This window comes from Phaenicophaeus curvirostris, chromosome 2, assembly GCF_032191515.1.
Source record: "Phaenicophaeus curvirostris isolate KB17595 chromosome 2, BPBGC_Pcur_1.0, whole genome shotgun sequence".
Classification (NCBI taxonomy): domain Eukaryota; kingdom Metazoa; phylum Chordata; class Aves; order Cuculiformes; family Cuculidae; genus Phaenicophaeus; species Phaenicophaeus curvirostris.
This window is the reverse complement of record NC_091393.1, coordinates 98,542,487-98,560,669: the sequence shown is the minus strand read 5'-3', so window position 1 is coordinate 98,560,669 and position 18,183 is coordinate 98,542,487. Positions and strand designations below refer to the sequence as shown.

General features: G+C 43.8%; 1 protein-coding gene across 2 annotated transcripts in view; it reads left to right on the top strand.

Moving 5' to 3' along the window:
* The first annotated feature begins 472 nt into the window (after nucleotides 1–472).
* The window catches only part of ISM1 (isthmin 1), a 42,542-nt gene continuing 24,831 nt past the window's right edge, over nucleotides 473–18,183 (top strand). For both annotated transcript variants that reach the window (XR_011336796.1, XM_069850133.1), the window contains exons 1-2: nucleotides 473–609; nucleotides 912–1,327. Coding sequence is in view for 1 of the 2 variants with exons in the window: in XM_069850133.1 (XP_069706234.1) it covers nucleotides 600–609; nucleotides 912–1,327 (426 nt within the window). In the remaining variant the exon portion in view is untranslated. The remainder of the gene's footprint in view (nucleotides 610–911; nucleotides 1,328–18,183) is intronic.

The following is an 18,183-nucleotide window of genomic DNA, read 5'->3' as shown; positions in this document are numbered from 1 at the left end:
TCTTCCAACCTGGTGAGTCTAGGATTCTATGAAAGTCAAACCCTAATTTTCACACATTTTCAAATTCACGTTATTTTTGAAACCTGGGGACCTGCCGTCCGAGAAAGAAAGGTTTTCTTTCCCACTGTACTCACGCAGTCGCCAACCAAGAGGCCGGGGAACGCAGGGCGAGGAGCGGGTCCTCCCGCGGCTCACGCGGTGTTGGGTGCGCGGGGAGCAGCCGAGGGGACACGGGAGGCTCGCACCGGCCCGTCCCCGCCGAGCGAGGTGGGTGTCCCCGCCGCAAGGTGCAGCGGCGAGCGGGACGGGGGCGCGGGGAGGAGCGGGACGGCGCCGGGCGGCGGTAGGAGCCGTAGGGAGGGAGAAGGGAAAGAGGCGGAGGTGGGGGGGGGGGGAGCGGCAGCAGGGGAGGGAGGCAGGGCGCTATAAAAGCATCCGACGCGCACCTCTCCCGACACAGAGCGAGGGGGCGAGGGTCTCGGGGCCGGGAGGAGAGCCGGCCGCTCGCAAACGCGCACGCACGGTGGCAGGAGAGAGTGCGGAGCCGCTCCCCGCCAGCTCTAAGGCCACCGCGGGCGAGAGAGAGAGAGAGAGGAGAGATGGAGCCAGGTATCCAGCTCCGAGGGAGCGCGGGCGGCTGAAGCCTCTGGCAGCCCAGAGGAGGCAGGGGGCCGGGGGCAGATCCGCCCCTCGCGGCCGCCCCGTCGAGGGTCGGGAGGCGGCTGCCGCGGGGGGACGGGGCGGGCGCCGGGAGGGGCAGGGGGAGCCGCCGCGGGGGCCACCCCCCGTCCCGGCTCGGGGCGGGGAGCCGACAGCCCCGACCTTCTCCCTTCTCCCTTCTCCCTGCCCGGAGCGCCCCGGCTCGCCCCGCCGCCTCCCTCCGACGGCCCCGCGGTGACTCTGGGTTGCAGGGCCGCCCGCAGACGCCGCCCGCCGCCCCCCGCCGGGCAGCGCCGCGACCCCCGAGGTGGCTCCGCCGTGGTGCGGCGGCCGCCGCTGCCGCCGCTGCTGCTGCTGCTGCTGCTGCCGCCGCTGCCCCGACGGCGCCGCGCCCCCCGCCGCCCGCCCCGCGGCTCCCGCGGCGGCAGCCGGGGACGCTCCGGCGGCGGCTGCGGCTCCGGCGGCTCCGGCGGCGGCTCCTCCTCCGCCTCCGCCTCCTCCGCGGCCGCCGCCGCCGCGGGGCCCGAAAGCCGCCCGGCTCAAGAGGATGGTGCGGCTGGCGGCCGAGCTGCTGCTGCTGCTGGGGCTGCTCCTGCTCACCTTGCACATCACCGTGCTGCGCGGCGGCGGAGAGCCGCACCCCGCCGGCAACCACAGCCTGCGGCAGGTGAGTGCGCACAGCCCGCCCCGGGCCGCGGGACCGGCCGCAGCCGCTCCCCGGGGCAACGCGGGACCGAGGCGGCAGCGGGGATCCCACCGCGTCACACGGGTGGAGGGACGGAGAGGGGAGAGGGACGGGGAACGGAGAAGGATGGAGAGGAGAGGGATGGGGAGGTAAGGGATGGAGAAGGGAGAAGGATGGAGAGGCGATGGGATGGAGAGGGGAGGGATGATGAGATGGAGAGGCGATGGGATGGAGAAGGGAGGGATGGAGAAGGGAGAGGGATGAAGGCAGCCAAAGGATGGGGAGGCAATGGGATGGGGAGGCAATGGGATGGGGAGGCAATGGGATGGGGAGGCAAAGGATAGGAGGCAGGCAAGGGAAAAAGGCAGCCGAGGGATGCAGGCAGGCAAGGAATGGAGAGCCGAGGGATGGAGAGCCGAGGGATGGAGAGCCGAGAGATGCAGCCAGCCGAGGGATGCAGGCAGGTAGAGGATGGGGAGTCAAGGGATGGAGGCAGGCAAGGGATAGAGAGACGATGGGTTGGAGAGGTGATGGGATGCAGGCAGGCAAGCAATAGAGAGACAATGGGATGGAGATGCCGTGGGAAGGGTGTAGGCAAGGGAGGCAGGTGGGGAATGGAGGCAGGCAATGGGGTGCAGGCAGAGTGTCTCCAGTCCCACCCAGGTGGGACTCTGAGAATGCAGTGAGGGGACCAAACTGGTGTGTGGCGTTGGGAAATGTGCGAACAAATTGCATGTCTTTCCTTGCAAAGTTTGTTGAGAGGCAGGTAGATAGTCCTGAAACAGCCAAGAATCTTTGGGTGATGGGTGCTTGGGATTGGAAAGGACACAGCTCATGACCTGGGCAGTCTGTTCCAGCCTTTTGATCCAATGAAACAGCCAGTGAATTATGTCCAGCAAAGGCAAAGGACTTTTCTTCTGTTTCCTTAGTTTTGCAGGTAGTTCTTTTCTATTCAGTGTCACGTCTTGCCATTCATTTAAAATGGTCAGAGACAGCCATAAAAGCTGCCAAATCATCAGAATCCCCATGCAAAGCTAGTAAATTCTCGGGTCATTTGCATGTGTCTTGCCCAATTTCCTACCCCCCCGCATCCCAGTGTTAAAGAAAGATCAACCACCAAATCATGCAAAGAAATGGGCAGAAAATGTATCATTATTCTCACCATAAATTTATGTAACCCCCTTTATCACTTCAGAAAGAATCATAGTACCAGCACAGCACATTTCTGTGAAGCATGAGGGAAAAATAAGGAGAGTGTAGGCCATAATGATCACTATGTTTGCATGGGATCCCCAGCTGGTGGTCCGCAAAGTGAAACCACTAGCCGCAGGAGGGAACCCAGATCTGCAGACCCAACATCCTAGTCTCAAACTGGAATCAGGTCCCCTAATCCAGAAAACCTCCTGTTGAACTTGGTGGGAGTCCTGCTTGGGAGTGCTCAGCTGCGTGCTTTGGGTAAGGCTCGAGGGTGCTGCCTCTCTTTGAGATGCAGTTTTATCACCAGCTTGACATTCCAGGATGGGTTGTTTTTTTTAATATCTTCAAGATTTCTGATAATAATGTTTTATAAATGATGCTTTTTTTTTTCCTTATGGGCACTTAGATTGCCTTTTAAAATTATGTTCCTCAGGAAAGTAAATTTGGAGAGGTTTTTTATGAGGTGTTTGCTATCATTAGAATAACCCTGAATTTGCCTTTTCTTGACAGGCTTGTAACATAATGAGGGAAACATCTGGGCAAGTGGGAGCTCTGGGTGATGCCATTTCCCCAAGGAGCTCTTTGTAGAGCACCGTTGTAAGGTTAGGGTGAAACACGAGGAAAATCATCTTCAGCTAATTATCCTAGGGTATCATCGTCATAGTTGGCTGTCTAGTGGAAACCTGTTGAGTTTTGACTTCAAGAATTTTTTTTCTGTCTGATGATTTTTTTACAGGTAACTTAATAAAACTCTGTGCCTTTAAGCATCATGATAGCTTTAGCAGTTGATATTTTCATCGTGTTTTGCTGTCTGTAGAAGTGAAATTTTTATATACTTCCCAACTGAATTGATTCTGCAGATCTATTTGAGAGAGCACGTCTGTACAAGACGTTATGGGAGGAAAGTATATTGATTAGAGCAATCAGTTAAACAGAGGGAAATCTATCACTTTTTTGGTTTTATAACTTTCATGGATTCTATTGACAGATGGAAAATACTATAACTTGCTTTAGAAAACTGTACTCTGACAGGCAGATGCTGCCATTCAGAGCATCACAATGTAGATCTCGATGGCAAATTTGCGCTGGGATCTTCAGAGTTTGGGGTTTATTGAACGGTTGTTGTGGCTCATATTGAAGTGAAATGCAAAATCATAGTCCACTGCATTCCCAGGTAAAGAATCAACGTGGAAAGCAAAACTACATGAGACCCGATTTGGTGGTATAAACAAATATAAATGTCTCTGGTTGCTGTCGCTTATACTGAAAAAATCTGTTGCTTTTTCTGACTTATTAGGTCTCTGTAAAGAAAAGATTGTGAGAAGTGATTAGTTCAGTGTTTGATTAGACAAAATTTCATTTGACAAAGTCTGTTGCGCACATTGTGGCAAGTCCAGGGAAGAGTAATGTTTGCAGCAATTGTTTATAGATGTATTTTGACAAGGCAAATTTGTATAAAAACAAACCAACTATTATCAAATGCAGAGTATGGTATTTTAGGACTTAGGTGGTCTGTTTGCCCAAATAACGTGGTCAGAAGCTGGTCCTCTGTGTCTGAAAGAAAATCTGAAGTGTTTGTCTTAGTTCCAAAACAAAAAAGAAAGTTAAACACCCAAAACTTTGCACATCCTTGGGCCTTTTTACGTAAAACAGATACAGGAGGAATTCTTAGAAATCTTAAAATATTGTTGGAGAATTAAATAGTCTAAAATACAGACTTGTATATATTTGAATTCTGATTTGCTAAGGGAGGAAGAGCGTTTGTCCACTCTCAGGTCTTTCAAATGAAGGAAGGATTTTGGAGGATAGGTTTTGATTTCATTTGGTCTTTCAAATGTTATGTTAAACCTTGCAATTAATTAGATTGATAAGTGAAAGAAATCCAGGAAAAACTTCCATCCTAAAATTAAACAAGTTTCTTTTCTTCCCTCTTATTTTTACTTTTGACGTCCTTCCCTATACTGTGTGTGTCTCTAGTGTTCCCAGATGACTGGGATCATGTTGTGCTGCTGTGACTGACTGTAACAGAGCAGCAGTGAGGAGCAAACCCTAATGTACTCTGTGCTCTGCTGGTCCTCTTCGGGATGGGTGAGATAGAGGCACGGGCTTCCTCGGTTCATTGCTGCAGAAGTAGGCACTGACCTCTGCGCTGCCACCGTTTCATGCTGCTGTTATAATTGTGATTGTGTAAACTGATGCAAAATGGGAAATCCAGATTGGAGCTGTAAAATATCTCACAGTTTGGAGTTATGAGAAGGAATCAGCCATTTTTTTTTCTCAAAAAGATTTTATTCCCTCCTTCCATCTCTACCAAAGGGAAAAAAGAGACATTTTGTTGTTGTGGGTGAGAACTCTATTAGGTGTGATTTAATTAACTTTCAGAAACTACTGTGGAGTATATTTAGGTGTGATTTAATTAACATCCAGAAACTATTGTGGAGTATATTTATGGAATGGATAAGTACAAACTTCTGCTCCTGAATAACAGCAAGGGAAGCTATACTAAGCAATGGAAAAACGCTGCTTGGGTATGTTTTTATCTTTTTACATACTTCTGAAATGAAGGAGAGGCTTGAACATAAATTTTGAAAGATATTTGTAATACTATAAGATGCTCTAAAATCTGTGATTTCATTCTGAGAAATATTTCATCGAGAGGTTTATTCCCATCACTTCTAATTTTTCCATAGCAGGCTTTGCACACCAAGAAAAACAGTGTTCCCACACCAAGAAAAATGACCTTGTAAAATGTAGTAACGGAGCCACCAACAATATATGCCATAGCACATGAAGTCAGATTCTCCACTGCGGTACTTGCAGCAGTATTACATTAGCATGAAACTCAGTAGTTGTGCATAAAGCTGGAGCCATATGAGAGAATGTAATTTGAAAAGAAGCACAATGCTGTAAACAGCTTTTTACTTTTAATCTCCTTGCTCCTGTCCTTGCCCCCCTCCTCAGTGAGCATGCAAGCAATTACAGTGTGCCAGAAATGCTCTCTGAGCCCTACCAGAAGAAACATTCTGCTGCTTATAAACAGTTGCACAAGAGTCACTCTCCAAGCCATGTGAGGAGTTCCTTTATAGGGCTTTACTCTTAATTTTCTCCTGACACCCACAGTGCAACACTGTGAGAAGTTCAGAAACTCTTTGCTGTCTGTTACCTTCACTGGGGTGCATTTCAGTCTTTTTAAGGTACGTTCATTCCTGCTGCCCCTTGTACTGGATTCAAGCAAGTTGAAAAATGATCTGCAGTCATACAGAGTGGCATACTTCAGCTTTCTGGATTTCTCAGTTTAAGCAAGACTCAAGCTGCTTGCTTTGGGAGAGTTTTAGACTGAGATTTTTAAGGCTTATTCAAGCTCTGGAGCTTTACGTTTGGTTAGTTCTAATAGGAATCAGTTCAACTGAATCATCTTTGAAAAGCTGTTGATTCAACATTTGCATTCATGTTTTCTAGACTGTCGTTAGCCTGCATAAGACGGCAATAAGTTGGGTGTACATAATCTATTTAATACAAGCACTAAATTCTTCTCTGCCTTAACTGCAGTTCATACATTGCACAAATAACTTGCAGAGCAGGTGGCTTGCAAATGAAGCAGGCTGGTTCTCTGAAAACCAAAATCCCTTTTGGTGAAGTTACTTGTCACAGAGGATGCTATTTCATGCTTTTTGACAGTGAAAGTAAAACCTGCCTGTCCACAGCAGGCTTTGCTATATAAGTTCTTAGCTAAACCTCACCCTTACCATTAGCATATGTTCTTCCAGTTGTGCACTAAGCTTTACGAACGACTTACACCATGTGCAGTTCATTCTCTCATCTCTCAAGGGAGAGAATTATGTGTGCTCTTTAGTGGTTTTGCTAGTGGGCTGTGGCTTGTTCCAGGATCTAGGGGGAAGGAAGGGTGATTAGCGTTACGTGTGCTGCTGCTGCATGCATGGAAGCAATGGATAAAACGGAAAACAGGGGTGAAGGAGTGAAACTGCTGCTCAGAGCAGAGGAGCATTTGCTGTTGTCCGTTGCTCCCATGAGAGATTCTTCCACCTTCCAAACCTGACTCTGGGACAACTCCGTAAAGTGTTAATTAAGCTTCTCTTCATACCTATCACTTGGATTAATTTCCTACAAACTACAGCAACCGTGGTAGAAAAGAGCTACCACACCTTCAGGGTAGCATGTGGCAACCTTTCTAGTATCTAAGACTACTGCAATAATTTCAAAGAGCGTGCCAGGTTATATTTAGTTATTGCTGCAAGGACCAGAGTTTGGCAGGTACGAATATAATTTTCTACGTTAGATTTGACCAAGACGTTTGGATGAGGCATATTTTGCTGAAGTTCTTCTCAGTTCAATAGATAACAATTACCATACTGCTCATCTTGGATCTTCACTGGTAAATACATGACAAGAAATCACAGGGTGCCTGTCAATTTTGCCTTTGCAGCTACAGCTTGGAGCAGGTTTTTTCCTGGTGCCTCATACGGAAGAGTCTATTGGAATACTTTATTTCTGGTTTGAGCAAGATTTAGGATCTTTTTTTTTTTCAGCTTTTTATAGTATTGGGATATTTGTATGAGAAAAACTGCATATGTAATTCTGAATTCATCCTGGGTCATAATGTCCCCATTCCTCTGGGCCTGGAGTCAAATACAAATCCCAGCAACTACTATAGGGCAGAGGCACCAGAGACATTCCTGATTTTACCTTTCTCTCTCCTCTCTCTCCTCTCCCTCCTCTCCATCCATCCTATGGGACTGTTTAAGAGGGGGAAGAGTGGTTAAAGGGAAGCCTGTTGCCATGTGTTTCTGAGCCCTGTGGTGGTCGGGCAGCTGGTGTATGATAGTGAAAGGAGTGGTACATTGGGGTCTGGTTCCTGAGAAGTTCTAGAGCCATAATGATCACCTGTGATGAAATTGAGAGTAGAGACAGGACATGGGTACAGAGATCTTGAGAGGAGCTGGGTTGATACTTCTCATGTTCGTTCATCTAGCATGGACAGTCAGCATGTGTTCTGGAGTAAATTTTATATTGCATTCATCATGTGTAAGAGAAGTTTGTTCTATACAGGACAAACTCGGCTGGTCCGTCACAGCCGTAACAGCAACGTAAGAGTGGTGCAGCCACACTCCTACTGACCCCCCTTGCTGTTACCTGACTGGCACAAAACCCTTCGTTCCTCCAACTTTGGTTTTAAGCTCTGAGGTTCAATTCCAATTCCCCACTCTGTCCTTTCTCAATGCCGGCTGTCCACAAAAACAGGAGAGTTCAAGCTCTGCTGTTGGTCCATGTGACCCCAACAATTTCATCATCATTTTACTGTCTGGAGCTGTGTAGTCCCTTGTGATTTTAACATATGTGTTATGACCTGTTTATAGGTAACCCAGCCCCAGTACTTAAGCATGCTAAGCCTTTCGACACCTTGCTCTGCTGTAGAATTCTTTTGCTGGGGAGACATCTGTTTAACCAATACAGGTTACTTTAAATGTAAATTGGAAACTACATTTTTGAGTTCAGCTGTTGTTCTTTTGTCTTTATTCGTATCTCCTACATCTGTATATTAACATCCAATACCTTATTGCCCCAAAATGGTGAGAAAAGTCTTCAAAGAAAACAAGAAACAATGGAAGAATTATTGATTAGGTGAAAACTCCAGCTGTGTTTTGTCACAGCATCTGAAAACCTTCCAGAAAGCACAGAAGATGGTAGTATGGATAATGGTGCAGACTATGCTATCTTTGCCTGCCAAACTGTTACATAAATATACTAGTCATGTTTGAAAAGCTTTATAAAATAATATATGCTAGAGAGAGACATGACTGCTGAAAAGTTACCGGTACGTAAAGTGCACAGAATGCAAGTAACAGTAGGAAATTATTTTGCTGTACTTTTTTATGCTTACATTCTTCTGAGTCATCATTCTAAAGTCTTGAAATGAACTCAGAATACATACGAAGGCAACTTAAATGTTTCCTTAAACAAACATAAACTAAAGAAATGGAAGCAATGTAATTTTTCCTTGTGCTTATTTCCTGAAAGTATAGTGATAGACAAGATTTAGCTGCTTCAGCAGGTTTAATTGTCGGGGTTGGTTGCTTTCCGCTCTTCTGTGTGTTTGTCAGTCTTCCTGGCAAGCAATGTGGTCATACCTAGTTGTGTATCACTTGTTCTGTTTACAGTGTTGTTTAAGCTTGTTTGGCCTTTTTGTTATGCTTCCTATCTTGCTGTCTGCTTTAAGACTACTTACTCTTTGCATTGACTAAATGATAGTCTCCTAATGGTGAGTAAATGGTGACTTTTTAAAACAGTCATTTTTCAGTGGCAGCAAAGCTAGGTCACTGATGCATTTTATTTTTTAAATCTCACCCCAAGTTCTTTGAGGTTGGGATTCCATTGTTGTTTGTTGCTTGCCTAATAGGTCTCCAGGCTTGAATGGAGGCTGTAAGCACTGCCGAATAATGAAGTGATAACTCAGAGCAGAAAAGTACAAGGGCTCTAGTAAGTTGCAAAAGGAAACATTAAATGATGCAGTGATTACTGTTACACTTTAATACCATTGTGACTCTAGGATACTGATTTTACAAGCTCTGAAGACAGAAGATGCCAGGCTAAATTCAGTCCAGAGCACAGAGATCAATGTAGTAGCATTTCCAAGAAATAGAGTACTGAGCCCATTTATACATCAGTAAGAGCAGAATGTTTCCAGTGGTGGCATTTCCATGTACTTTTTGATTTGGATTTGAAATACCAGAAAAAGAAAGAAAACAAAGTAAAATGTAACTTATTGCAATAAGTGATGGCTTGCCGCAGTGATCAGTTGTGTGGCAGTAGAATACTTGGTCAGAGGAGCTGGTGTGGGCAGTACTGGTAGCAGTTCCTTTATCTTATCCTTTTGCCCTTATTTTTCAGTGCTTGGAGAACTCATAGCAGTGGGTCATTTTTTTTCTATTCCTCTGTTGGTTTTTTTTCTATTCCTCCGTTTTAGCAGTCAGCAGGATGAAAGAAAGCCTGGAGTTGTTCACCTTTAATCTCTTGTAGAATACTAGCTATTTGCGTCCTTCTAATCTTACAGAGGTGCTCATAAAGACGAGAGGAAAATCAGAGATGAAATCTTTCTCTCATCGCTCTCAGTGGAGTCAGTCCACGTTGAGAGTCAGGAGAAGTTCAAACGTACCTTGGCTTTTATGCCCCCATGTTAGACCTACATTCTCAGTGTGTTTGAATTGACCTTGCTCCATTGACTTTCACAAAGCAAGACAAGTCAATGACTTATGTTGGCCGCAGACTCAGCCAAAGTTCGTCTTGGATTTGAGTCTTTCACAGCTCAGTTTTTCTACAGAATTGATATGCCTATAACACACATAATCTAGCCTCCATCCATGAAGACAAGCTGGGGCTTGACTTTCTTTAGATTGTATGAATTCATTTCCAACCATTATGTTTCATTCTTGGTTTCATATGCACTGAAAAATTCCGGACTGCTTTGTTCCACAGTAGCTTTTCTTCCTCAGAAGGACTGAAATTTCTTCTTTGCCTCCATGGCCATTGAGATCAGTAATTGTACACGATGCCATTATGAGTACAGTGTAAGGATCTATAAAAGCGCCCAAATAATATGCCTCATGTTTTTCCACCACTGTTTGCAGTACCACTGTAAAAGAAGTGGATTCTTCCCTTTATAAGGAACAGTTATTGAGTGTCATCCATGGGATAGCTTTAATTTCAAGAAGCGTCCTTCAAGCATTTTACCTTTGCATTCGTGTTGTTTGGCGTTCAGGTACTGAACAATTGAATCTTGTCGTAGAATCATCATATCATTTAGGTTGGAAAAGACTTTTAAGATGATGAAGCGCAACCATTAATCTAGTGCTGTCAAGTCCACCTGTCTTTGAAACATCTTTTCTTGTACGTGTCTGGGAAGGCAGGAAGATGGGGCCCTTGCACCAGAAGGTCTGTACTGTAGACTGTGGTGGAAAGAGGACAGGACTGGCAACAGACCATAAGGCAAGGGAAAGAGCAGTAAAGAGGACCCAGCAATAAGATGGCTATGTGCTTCAAAATTAGTCACATAGCCTTGATGTCTTTCTCATCTTAGAAGTAACCCAGTAGCAGCAGATTTTGCCATGAGGAAACCAAAGTTACTCCACTGGAATCAGCTGTCTGAGATGACTACAGGTGTAACAAAACATAAATTTCCTTGGTTTTGTCTGCCACATATGTCAATGCAGGATTTTAAAATCAATAAGAATCAATGTGATCTAGATATACGATTAGTAATCAGATATTTACTAATGTCTGTTTGCACAAGTTACCCCAAACAAACAAAAAGGATTAATAGCTTAAAATATTTTAAACCAAAAACTTTTCACTATCTTGAAGTATAATTTAGTAAAAAAAATAAAACTGATAGCTAACTAGTATCAGTTCTATAACCTGCCAACATACTCATCTCCTACATCATATGAGTTGCTTGTAAACTTTTTGATAATTTCATAGCGAGAGGTTACTTAGGGTCTGTTTAGCAGCACAACAGCCAAAGAATTGTCTCTGTCTTTAATGTCTACAGATAAAACTCTCATCCTAAAGTACCTTTTGAAATTACTTCAGTAATCAGACTGGAGTTGTTCAAGATGCAGTGTATATATTGGCATTTTAAGATTCTCTGGACTGAAGAAGTCTGTAAAGGTTCACTGCACAGAGCAGGCTATAACAAAGCAGTTAATGATTCTTGTGACATGAATGCTGCCATTTCAGTTTATTTGAATGACACTGGCATTCTGTCTTAAATATATCACTTTTTATTAGGGTTTGCTGGTTTGGTTTTTTTAAATCCACTAGATATTAGGCATGGGTATGCATCTTAGCTAAACTATAACCTAGCCAGTCCACGCCTTTTGCACTGCAGAGTGCCCAGAGTTTTTCAAAACACGTAACCACAGTGATATTTTTATAAAGGAATGTTCACCTCATGGGATTTTTTTTAAGGTGTTCTATTTTTTTTCCAAGTTACGGCTTCATTTTATTGTACATGATGTCCAATAAAAAAGATATATGTCTGTGATTGGACTTTGAAAAAGGGCCATGGTGCCTATTCCATTTAAAGGGGATGAAGTCAAGCAGTAAATTTGCTGGTCGCCCTTTTCATATTGACTGTATCTCGGCCAGCAGTTGGTCTTTGATGTTGTAACAATAGAGCAAAGGCAGAGGAGGAGGAGGATTAGGACCTCCATAATATAAAAACAAGTCTGCATTCATCATGATTTTTATAGAGCGCAGTCCACATCTATTGGAGGTTTGCAGTATAGACTCAGTGGTCTGCAGAAGGGTACAGCAATCTTAACATTTGCAGGTGGTTTACAATTCATCCATCATTACTACTCCCATCTCGTCTCAATTCAGAGTTTGTTTAGTCTTTCAGCATTTAACTTGTTCTGTCTTATTCCTTCCTACAATAGGAAAACAGATGTATGTCAGCATAGAGCTTCTGGAGTATCATTTACTTTACAGAGGTTGATTGTAGTGTTATTTATGAAAGGCTTGCTGCAGCTGGCTGGTAGAGTGTCTATTCCTCATCCTTTAGAATCCAAGCTTTTCATTAGGAAAGAATAGAGGGGTTGATATGTCTATGTCTAACAGTTGTGAAAATATATATCTCAAGGGACCCTAGGGCAGCCACACTATGTCTGTGTCTTCAGGCATGCTGGAACAATAGCGCCAAAGGTTTCAAATTGACTGTTTACTGTGATAGAGTCCTGGAGCTTTTTATATGCATTCAAATGGTAGCAGCGCTAGCTCTCTACCAAAGCAAGGAAAGCGGTTGTCACATTCATGAAAATGTGTAAGGTACCAAGTTGTACTAATTGCTGGTGGGAGGAGATAGACTTTGCAAAAGTCCAAAAGTCCAAGCAAAGCTTGGAAAGAGCTGAATAATCTGTAATGCCTTGTTGTAGCCATGTGTGTAATGCTGTGGATGTGGAAGGCAGTATGAATAGAGTGTTCCTAGGGATGCGAAGATGGCAGCACTGCTGAGTCCTGTGCAAGTGGATATGTATCAGAGACCAAAGGCAGCTCTTAGAAGACCATCTGGGGATGCACCAGATGAAATTACTTTACTGCACCCAATTCCAGTGGCTCTTGCTTAAGGCATGATCCTGAAGTGTCCCGACAAGGCAAAACACCTGGAGGCTTCTCTACCAGACTCCAAAGAACCTGACCAAGGAAGGGAAGGGGGCTGAAAGATGCCAATCTGTAGTGCATTTGACAGTTCAGGACTTGATTTAGAGTTAGATCCTGTGCCTTCTGTTGAGATTAGACCTGCAAGTCTGGACTCATGAACAAGTCACCACTTGCTGGTTGAGCTGCGGTAGCTTTTTAGATGTCTTATCCCACGACAAAATACGAAGTGATTTTATATTTATCAGCAAGTTAGCACTGAGCAAACAAAGCCTTCCCAAGGCTTTCACCAGGATGACTGTGTTCTGTCCTCAGCCAAAGCACTCCATAGTATCTGGTGGTCACCAAACACTCAGCTATTCAGCCAGGAATTGTTCTTTTGTTTAACGTCTACCATGATGGCCGTTAAAAAGGCAACATCTGGTGCAGAAAATACACACATGCTATTTCTGCGCTCTGCTGTATATCTCCTTCACCAGGCCCAGATACAGCAGTGTCTTAGGTGTCTCTGCTTTTCCCAGAATGCCAGATGATGAAAGCAAACTACATGAGGCTTAGCCAGCATAAGGTGGGAGTTCTGGCTAGATAGAGGCATCACCTAGTGTTTGAAAGAGTTTGCCCTTGAGGGGTCAATAGCTCTGAAAAAGCTGCTGAAACCCTTCACTGGGAGTGAATTTGATTCTTGCTTTTCTTTCATCTAACATTCATGGCTTTTTGAACAATGTAAATCAGAGCTTTCTCACCTACTCATCCCTTTTTCTTTTCCAGTCTCTCTCCTAAGAGGATATTTTTTCATGTTCTTAGAAATATAGCTTTAGCAGCCTTAATAAAATTAATTATTTGCATAACATCAGAGTAAGGGCCAGATTAATACCACCTCTCAGGGTTTTTCTTTTTTCTTTATCCTGTTTAAATTTTCCACAATAAAGTACAAAAGGAATTTGCAACTGAAATTGTGTTAGTACACACATGGACTAAGCGGGGAAAAGATCTGTAAATGCCAGTGCCCCAATACACACTATTGGCATTAACAAAAGGAGCCACAATTACATTGCAATCAGGTTATAAGCCCCATAATAATACTCCCATGACAAGTATTGCAGTAAGAGCCGTACAAGAAGAAAAGATGTGTATGTATCTCTTTAGTACAGTTAAGTAGCTGGAAGTGAGTTCTGTGCCACAACCTACCAGGAAGCGTTCTTCCAACCTGCTCTGCATTGCGTCTGCTGTATATGCCACAGACTCTCTCTTTGTGCAGAAACAGCTTTCCCTCATGGCAATATGGCATATCAGCTAGGGTCCCACCTCGGTTCCTTTAAGAGAGGAAGTTAGGGTATCTCAAACCTGAAATGCTTATCTTTCGTCTTCTGCCTTGTTGCTGCTTTGGCTGCTGGGTCTAATCTAAAGATGCATTTGGTCTGCTCCGTACAGCTTATTGTCAGTGGCGTCCGGGTGGCTTCAGGCACATGCTAAGATTATAACAAGTTTGAAAAATAAAACCATTTATACTAAAAATAGCTCAGTACTGACTAGTAATCATGGGGTGGAGGGGAGAGAGAAATGAAGATATTTTCTTTTCACGTAAGTGTCAGATTCAAAAGCATCTGCCTTGTTCAGTGCATGTATGGTATTCATTTCCTGTCTGCAGTCGATTGGAATGCCCCCCAAGTCGTTTCAAATTGAAAATCAAGTCATGCTTCTTTAATCAGCTCTAGGAAATAGCCCCCCTCCCTTATTGTGCTAAGAAAATTTTTATATACATGCATAGAATTCATAATACAAGAAGCCCACGCTTCTTTCCAGGGCAAATCTTTTCTCTCTCCCCTCATGAACAGGGAAGGGTCTTGTCACAGTACTGTGTATCTACTCGCTTGCTCTTCTTCCCCGTAATGTCACTGGAGGGAGGCCTTTCTCTTGTGTATCTGCTTCCTCTCATTTCTTTCCCTAATTCTGCCATTAGGGCAGTTCATGGAGATGTAGAGAGGGGGCATAATATCCACTGCTTATGTCTTGATATAAAAATAAGACAGTTATTGCACTGTGTGTGCAGATGCCACTTAATACTAATGAATTCCAGTTGCTCGTCTATCAGTCTCCAAGGTTTTCTAAATGGAGGGGCTAAAACTATGTTAAGGCTTGAAAGACTACTTCTCTGCAGGAGCAGAGGTGCATGGTGCTGAGGCAGCCACTCAGGTTTCTGCTGCTGCTTTGCTGTAAACTCCTGGGTGTAGTAACAACCCCTTCCAGAGAGTGTTGTGAGGCATATAGTTGGTGCATAGCTATTGAATGTAAACAAATGCTGCCTTTCCTCTGCCTTCACCCTCTTAACTTCCATGAAAAGAAAAACGAGTATTGATGGGGAAGGCAGCTAAGGGAGGGTTCAGTAAATTACCTTGTCGTGATTTGATAGTGTGTATGTTCCGAGCATCAAGACTCAAGTGATTTTCCTTTTTTCAGGCATAGAGGTAGTATTGCCAGAAGCACAGGAAACATCATGGTTTTGGAATATAACACTTGTCTGCCTTCTTGGTTTCCCATTATTAGTTTTTGCTTATGTGATGAAGTCATCATGTAACTTTTAGTCCACAGGGACTAAACGCTTTCTAGTCTCTAAAAACATCTGCCAGCTAACACAGCTAGAGTCATGGACACTTTTGAAAGCACAGGGTGGATATTCAGTGGCATATGAGAGGGAGACACAGAGGCTGGGAATAGCTATTTCTTGGAAACTAAAAGCTCAAGGCAACTTTGAAAATTGAAAAGGCTTCAAGTAAGGTTACTCTTTTGGCTAGGGAGAGATGAAAACTTGGTTTATTAAAGTTGGTTCACCTAGTGAAATCCTAGCTATAGTGATTTAGTGGAATAAACTTGTGAAAGGACCTAGTTTAAAACTCATTAAAAATTTTCAGATGAATGTTTGTTCTCTTTCCTTTACACTGACTTTGTGTGTGCTTGCCTGCAAAGCCTGACCCAAAAGTTGTGTACCAAGAGTATTAGTATTATGGGTTTTCTTTGCCTTTGTGGTTTTAATTGCAGCTTAAGGTGGATTTTCCCATTCTGTTGGAATCTGATGCAGATTTCAAGCAATGTGTGAGATTAGAATTGTTAAGTTAAATTTAGCCATAGTATAAATGGATTATATGTAAACCTTTACTATGCTACTGATTTTATGCATACTGATTTTATATATATGTGCTACTGATTTTATTAATAAAGCCTAAAGAGAGTGGGAACTTTGAAAGAATTTGCCTCTGGCAGCACAGGTTATTGGAGTGGAATAGTTGGGCCACTCTTAAGTTGTACATTTGCCTGTTTAGCTGTTAAATCAAGGCATCCTGTATGGAGAGCTCCAGCCAGGCAGTAGAAGACCTTCAGAGTTGTGAAGAACAACTAAATGTTTTCCCCCACTTAGGCAACTAAAACTACACAATTTTAATTCTATGTGCTTGGCTGTCCCATGGGTGGCTGAGTATCTGCTGAAGAACAAAGCACTAGTGTGTACCATGCTAGAAAATTTGCTAAAGGTCTACTGTTTTTTTCCAGCAGACGTTGAACTGTAAATTTTTATTTTTTTGTATTATCGAAGTGTTTATATGAATTGACAATTCTTCACCTGGAAGCTGAACCATGTTGTTTGTATTTTCCAGCTGAAGTTAAGTATGAAATACAAGCAAACATCAAAACATAAAAAATAGCTGTTCTGTGAAATATGTGTCCACAGCATGTAGCAAAAGGTGGTCAGATCCGAGTATAATATAGTTGGCTTTCTCCTTAAGCTCTGAGGAAAGCATATTATCTGCCAGAGCAGTTCAGATGTGGACCCACTGTTTACTAACGGTGGGGCAGAGACATGGAAGTTGGTCAGAGAAACTCCCAACCAGGGACTGAATGAAGGGTGGACCAAAGCTTGATGACTACAAGTGAATAAACAGGCCCAATAGGGGAGGAATGGCAGTAGGGCTGCTCCAGCACTCAGGATATATCAGTTCAGATGGCAGCAGCCTTTTCCTCCTCTGCAGAGGGTCCTGGTGTAGTGTTGGTGAAGTGCCTTGAAAGAGTGGTTGGGAAATTACTAGACCTTAGATGTGAAGGGGGCCTCAGTGCCACCACTGTAGGATCTCTGTAGACTTACCATAAGTCCTGTCTTCACGTTCAATTCTCAAGAATTTCTGTGCAGCTATGAGAGCTAGAAGTTTTTAGTGTAAAAACCCTAAAACACATAAGCTGTGATTCTGAGATAAAGGTGCCTTGGTGCTTCGAGGTCCTGCTTCTGGTGTTTGGAGCTCCTAAGAGCTGTTTCGGCACGTGGCAGAAGATCAGTAATGGTGGCCTGGGTATATATTTGAGTATGCCAAGCACCTTACTGCCTAACTGTGATGCTACTGGCATCCAACATTTAAGCTGTCTACAGAAGCCCTCTGCTCCAGCAGTGACTGTACCTTTATGCTACTTTGAATTTCTGCTGTCCTAATTGTGACAGTATTTGCGATTCCATTCTCTTCTCCACAGAAACATAATCACTTCAAGAGCTGTAAAGCCCCTGAAGTCAGTGTGTTCTGTAACAAGACCCTGGTGGGGAACTGGGTTTGGTCTTTGCATAGCAACTTTGTCACACCGCGGATGTACTGCAAGCTAGAAAGAACTGGATGCAGTGTCGTTCTATTAATTTTGCCGGAGCCTGTAGAGAATTATTAAAAAATAGGCCCTGATGAACAGAACTCTTCTTTTTTAATTATTACTTTATTTTATTACCAACTGTAATTAGTGATTGATCTTCCACTTAAAAAATGTTTAAAGCAGATACCCTGTTTTGGAGCCCCTTAGTGAAAACAACTGCAAACCAATGTAGTTCATTTTAAATTATTTAGGAACAGTGATTGTCTAAAACATGCTATTAATTATTGCTACAACTATTAATTTGTGTGGCTTTCTAAAGATGCCTTTCACTTCATTGATCTACATTGACCACGAGTGACAAGCATATTTTAAGAAAATGAGTGGCTCAGTAGCAGATTGGTTGATGTGACACCCATCTGGTCTGACTTCTCCCAGAGATACAAACCATCAGTGACTCCTTGGGCTGACCTGGAGCTGGGGAGCTTGATACCCCCAGCTAGTCACACAGAAAAGGAATATGAACCCAGGTGATCTGCCTGTTAAATGAGAAAGCCAAGAGTGAGCTGGGAGCAGAAGAAAGGTCTCCTGTCTGCCTGGACTACATGCGGCACTAATAATAAAAGAAAGTATACTCTGTCTATCTTTGACAATGCTTTTCAGCTGGTAACATCCCTGTCTGCTTACCCAAGTGTCCTGTCCCTGTCCTCATACCTCTTCTTGCTAAGGCCTGTGCTGCATATAGAATCATAGAATCATAGAATAACCAGGTTGGAAGAGACCCACCGGATCATCGAGTCCAACCATTCAATAGTCACAATAGACAAAAAAAACCCAAAACAGGGATTAGGTCACCC